Genomic DNA, 6,316 nt, shown 5'->3' with positions numbered 1-6,316 from the left:
CAATGTCTGGATTTTGAAATTACGTCAATATGGCAGCCAAGTCTATGGAGTCGGACATTTAAATTTTAGTTTAGAGCACTTTAAGAGTACAGTCAAGTCTATGGACTTTTAATGCTTGTTTTTAGAGCACTTTAAACTAAAAATGTGATGATTTGTTTGGCTGATGTATGATAAGAGTGCCCCTCACCTCACACAAGTGTGATTTTGTTAATATAACAAAAAGTCTACAAATAAAACACATATTCCCCTTTTAAGCTAGAAACGAACTTTGTTTATTTTGAGCAGTGTAACATTATGCAATGTCCTTTAATATTCTTCTTCTTTTAAGCATGTAAAGGGGAATGCCCCTCATGTTCAACATTATATTGAACTTTATCTGCAGCACAAAACTAAATATTAAAGATGTAAATAAAATCTTTTAAAGACATCTTTTGAGAGAGAAAAGAAAATGTGTTTTCCCATTCAGAATCAGACAGTATGGCACATCTTCCGTTCCTTTCAATGTTTTCAAAGCAAAAAACAAACCTGTAACCATGTGATAGTATCAGCTTGTCGAACACTCTTGGGCAGGGCATTCCAGATTTTTGAACAGTTTGTAGAATAAGTACAGTTCGAGGAAATGTCTGCTAAGAGATACCCAGAAAAGCACAAAAGATTTGTTTACATTGGGGTCTTCCATTTTCAATTCATCAGAACATTAATGACACACAAATATAGCCTACATGCAGTATATGCAAAAAAAACAAAGGAAAACAACAAAGAAAAGAAAACATCATATAAACGGTTAGAAATCAAAAGAAAAAAAATATGTACAGTAGAGTGTGTTTGTGTGTGTGTGTGTGTGTGTGTGTGGGGACACTTTAGACTTTTTGAGGGGTGATAACTATAGGGCTGTGAATCTTTGGGTGTCCCACGATTCGATTCGATTCCGATTGTTGTGCTCACGATTCGATTCAAAATCGATATATATTTTTTCTCAATCCAAAAACTTTTTTCTTTTAATTCAAAAGCATTTTTCCAGATTCAAAACGATTCTCTATTCAAAATGATTCTCGATTCAATACATAGGATTTCATCACGATCTACTCCAGTCTTGTACTCCAAATTATGAATCGATTTCGAATCATTCCTTACGGGAATCGTGATTTTTTTTTAATATAGATATTTTTTACACCCCTAGTGCTAGCCTATACACAGCTTTGTGTGTATATGAGCACGGAATGATGGTGTATGTATGATGATAAGAGCGCCCCTTCACACAAGTGTGATTATTGTTTTACCTGGGCCAGTTTCGATTTGTATAGCCATCTGGGTTGAATGTGATTTGTGGAACTCCCTTTCGTGTTGTGATTGTTGGCGTTTAAGAAGTATTTTGACATGCAGGTATATTTCAATATATAAAAAACAATATTTTTGGCATCTGCCACTTGAATTAAAGGTGACTTGATTGATTGACATCAAAAAGTGCCTGTCAGCTCAAATCCACAATGCAATATTTTGTTAACTATTTTGTATTCAGCAATGGTGGGTAGATCTTGTTGAGCTGGTCATTTAGAAAGTAGCTCTCAAATAAAAAACGTATGTGGGCACCCCTGCTCTAGTAGGTAAACTAGGTATATAAAAAGTGGCTTAAGGGAGGATGGCAACGTGTGAGGGACTTCAACAGAGCCTATTGAAGTGGAGAAATAATCGATCGAAGTTACGTTTCCAAACTTCTTGTGAGGAGTATAGCCACTCATGGGCTAGCACTTAACAAAGATAAGAAACAATGTGTGGTATGTTACATTTAATAGCTAAGGGGCGTCCGTACCTTAATGGGTATAGAGAGGTCGTGTGGTAATCAGAAGGTCACCGGCCCACCTCCCAGCCTGCTCAGGAATGCATGTTGGTGTCCCTGAGAGATACGTTAGCCAACATTTTAATGATCTATTATATTAATTGAATTTCACAATATTCTTTTATATTTTTTATCATATCATGTGATGGATGTAATCATGCAAAAAACATTAAAACATTTGAACAATGGAGGTACTGTCAGTATCTGTATGTACAAAAGTATCACACTTCCAACTGGCACTTTTGACATACCACAGATTCCACTATAGCTCTGTGCTCAATTATGATCAGATTTGGTGCCACCTAGCGGATGGTACATAACACTGCAAATAAACTGCAGAGCCTATTGCTGGCCTAGCCAGGTAAGTATACTTTTATCAGTTATTATTTTTACATGACGTTTGAAGTTTGAATTTTTCACTGATAATTAATTAATATAGATAATTAATATATGTTCCTCTGTAAAGGTCTTTATATTATGATGACTGTCATTAATATAGCCTACCGTATAATTAACCAATTTCAACCTGACATCGAAATTGTGTGCATATCATTATAGGCAACAGTAATAAAAATCATTCTTCTAAATCTAAATCTAAATGATCAAAAATGGCTTATTTGTGCATGCGTACAAAGCACTCTAAGGTACAAAGTCTCTTGCCGATCGGTCCACATCAACATATGGTAACGATTTACTGTGCCAAATTGGAGAAATCTCACTCACTCACACCTACACAACTCAATACATGTCTCTGAACTTTGACCGCTCGAGTGCCAGCATTTGTACCACAGAGCTAATACAGTTGTAAGAGCCATTTGAGCCACCATATTGTTTAAGTATTTCATTGTCATTTGTCAATCAAATTCAGGTTGCCATTGTTACAGGGAGGGTATTTAATCCCGTCCCTAATGAGGTGCACCTGTGTTGCCAGTGGCAGAGGCAAACTGTGTTAGACTGTGTTCTGATGACCTGTATCCTGTGTGCGTCGACGGTTTATTTATGTTTATTTGTATGCAAGAGTATATGTCATCTAATATAAACTCAGTGAACGTTTGGATATCAGTTTCTGGATCGAGCACATGTCTGAACTTCCTCAGCAACCAGTCCAGTAGCAGCCAAGTACAGGGACTTGGGCTCTACAACAGTAGAACACGCCTGCTTGCTCAAAGGAGTAAATTAATTTTGAATAAGAAGAGTCTCCACACTGGACTGGCGATGCTGAAAGAGCTCCTCTTGAAGATTCATTGCTCGTCAACGTTTCAATCTTATTCGATCTTCATCGGAACATAATGGGCTACATGTATGTATATGTTTTGATGAAGATTGAATAAGTTTGAAACATTGACGAGCAATAAAACTTCAGAGGAGCTTTTTCAGCATCACCAGTGTGCAGACTCTATTCTTTTTTTTATATATTTCTGCTTGTTTTGCACCTACCTGGGCCACGGACGTGCGTGCACTACCTTCATGCAGTAATATAATTTTGACCTTCAGGCAGTACCACTTCTAAAACTAATATATAGTCCAGCTATAGGAGCCCTTAGGTCCAGGGCATGCTCTAATGATTTAGCTAGGGCACCCAAGCAGGCGACCTTATGGGAAACTTTGTGACAGCTGCTGAAAGTTGGAGTAGCCTACCATTAACAACCTGGATACGGTAAGGCAACATTTTCTAAATTTCATTATGCTTTGAATAGCACGTGAAGTGTCAAACTAGGGGTTTTTCATGATTCTGAATCCAATAGCATTAGTTTTGCACAATGAACTCTCTTTGGGCTAAATTCGGCCATAGCCACTTGCCCAAATGAAATGTGATGACCTCATCACATTTGTGACGACGGCTATGGACCTAAAACATGAACCTTGGTTGAAAAAAACAAGTAAAAGTATCAATACGGCTAATGTAGATGTACTCTCTTACAAGTAAAACTCCGGAATTCAAAATATACTTGAAATATACTTAAGTAGCCTACAAAGGTATTGGTATAAAAAAAAGTACCAAAGCTCACAATGCGTCGCATCGCAAGTAAATGTACTTACTGGTAGTTACTTTCCACCACTGGTAATATGTTTGCACCAGCATTGCAGCCAGAATTTGTGGAATACCCTGCATGAGGCTTGATAGGTATGTTTGGACTTATTTGTAGATTTGTTTACAAGTGCCCTGCAATAATTAGGAATCGCCCTATGACTTATATTTCATATTTATTTTTATTTTTTTGTGATAATCCTCTCTACAATAGAACGTGCTGACCAAGGAGTTCCTCCCTGTCCCCAGTTCACCCCTGGGGTAAAAAAAAGATTAGGTTTCGTTTTTGGTTAGATTCATCAAAACAGGATAGAGAGGGGCCTTCCTCCAATCATGATCGAGCAGAGGCGGGCCTTGGTGTGTGTTTGCTGTTGGCCTGTTGCGCGTCCCCCCACTATCTTGTTACCAGAGCGGATCAGGGTTTTTTCACAAATCTCCCAAATCACTGAATGCTCCTTTAAATAAACATTTGTATTATCTAGTTACTAGATAATACAAATGTTTAGTGAAAGTCATAATAAGTATGCAAAAACACATACTAGATTCTAGTATGTGTTTTTGCATACTTATTATGACTTTCACTCCACATTCAAAGACTGTATGTGAGCTTGTATGCTATTTTTAGAACGTTTCTGGAAAATCGTTTTAGGTGGCTGTAAACACCATATATTATAATGAGCATCAGAGCATAAGGACTCATGGCCAGCTCTATAGAACCTTCTCCAGGGGAAAGAGAACATGGGTACGGCTCAGAGAGACTTATTTTTATCAATAAATGGACTTGATTTCTAGAGCCCACTGTTATTTTCTTTATAACTTTATATATTATCTTCATAGAAGACCATTAAAAAAAGGGGGAACAAAGTTACGATTCTTTCAGGAATCGTAATTGCTGGGACTTTTTGAAACAATTTGTGAATTCTGCATGTCACGTCCCCAGAGGCCGGAGGCAATACTACCAGGCTAAATGTGGCCTTGGCCTTGTGGTTAACAAGACAGATCGAGCCCATCTTGGCAATGCATTAGGAGGAGACTTCATATGGGTCCATCCACAGCTGAAATGGTCCGATGAAAGGGTCGAATGCGAATGCCCAACGGGATTCAACCTTTGACTCGATCTATTCCTGTTTAACTCAAGCCCACTCCCACAATCTGAAGACCCACAAACGGATCTGGAAACCAAAGCATAGAAGACACTCCAGCAGGGTCTCCACATATTGTTGGCAGTCAATGTAGATAGAAGCAGACTGACATACGTCCTGCTTAAACGGTTGAGCCAGTTAAAAAGCAGGAAGCACCGTTTGTTGGCTTGTCCCCTACATGTTCCCTCCTCCTTCAGTGCTGGCCACTTCTGTTGTTTTATTGTCGTGTTTTAGTTCCTGCATGTCCAGAATTTCAACAATTGGCTGACAGTACAGTACTGTTTCTCCCCCACAATGCACCCAGATTCCGTCTCCTCCAGTCCTCCTCGTCCTCAGTACATCTTCTGTCGGTTGGGCAGCACTGCCTCCTTAAGGAAAGAGAAGATGAGGAGGATCCCAGACCTTTTCCCCCGCTTGCCCTTTGTGAAGTAGTTTGACACCACGTCATCTCCTTGCTGCTGGGCGGAGGACGGAAGCACATATTCTCCAGCAGAGAGTGAAAGGAAGAACAAGAACGGTATGATCCACAGGCAGATAGTGCAGTATGCCAGTACCTCCGAGAAATGGTAATACACATCTGAGAAGTACTGGAAAGCCATGCAATGGTTCACCACTGTCAATACGCCGGAGAAGATGAAGTTGGGCGAGCTCAGCGCTATGTAGGGGAAGGTCTGCAGCAGGCCGGTATACACCAGGTTGGTGAAAAGGCCCACTCCCACCATCAACACAGGGAACCCTTCAAACAGGTACAGACCAACGAGCACACCTGTTGAGGCCAGTATCGTGTACTTCATTATTCGACTGGCCAGAACTGTGTACTCCTCCATTAGTAGTGCCACATAGTATAGGGCAGTCGCGATGGCTAGAATGACAAATGAAATCTGGAGCAACAGCGACAACCAACTCAGTAGATAAATAAACCACATGTCTCATAAGAAAGAAAATATTCCAAAAATAATTCGATGTTCTGTTCGTCACTCAGTGTTAACGTTCCACGTCCCTCCCGCTGTCTCTCAGGGAACCCTTATATTGGCGTCAACATCACAGTTACGTCAGACCAGAGTGTCTGTGTGTCTGTCGGGACACAATATGCCTATTTTGGACATACTTGACGTCAATTTTAATGTCGTCATTTTTACTGACGACATTGGTGTCTTTGACAGTGTCCTGCTAGTCTCATTCTCCTGGCTGCTATTTTCTGGCTCACCCTTGGGCATTACATCATACAGATTTGTGTTGTTAACATGAGTGCTCTTATTGATGTTGAGTGCTGCACGCAGCATTCTGGTGTAGCACCCATTGAGAGAC

At 39.8% G+C, this 6,316-nt stretch overlaps 1 protein-coding gene across 1 annotated transcript; it reads right to left on the bottom strand.

Annotated features, from left to right (window-relative positions):
* Window positions 1-5,340: 5,340 nt before the first annotated feature.
* On the bottom strand, window positions 5,341-5,934 carry LOC308315952 (protein TEX261-like; the record flags this gene model as incomplete). The annotated part of the gene is made up of 1 exon (XM_080764228.1): window positions 5,341-5,934. One exon carries the CDS (start codon window positions 5,932-5,934, stop codon window positions 5,341-5,343), a length of 594 nt encoding a protein of 197 aa, XP_080620354.1.
* Window positions 5,935-6,316: the final 382 nt, after the last annotated feature.

The sequence above is a fragment of the Protomyctophum bolini genome, assembly GCF_963924005.1.
Source record: "Protomyctophum bolini genome assembly, chromosome: 5".
Taxonomy (NCBI): domain Eukaryota; kingdom Metazoa; phylum Chordata; class Actinopteri; order Myctophiformes; family Myctophidae; genus Protomyctophum; species Protomyctophum bolini.
The sequence above is the reverse complement of the archived record's forward strand: the minus strand, read 5'-3'. Positions and strand labels throughout refer to the sequence as shown.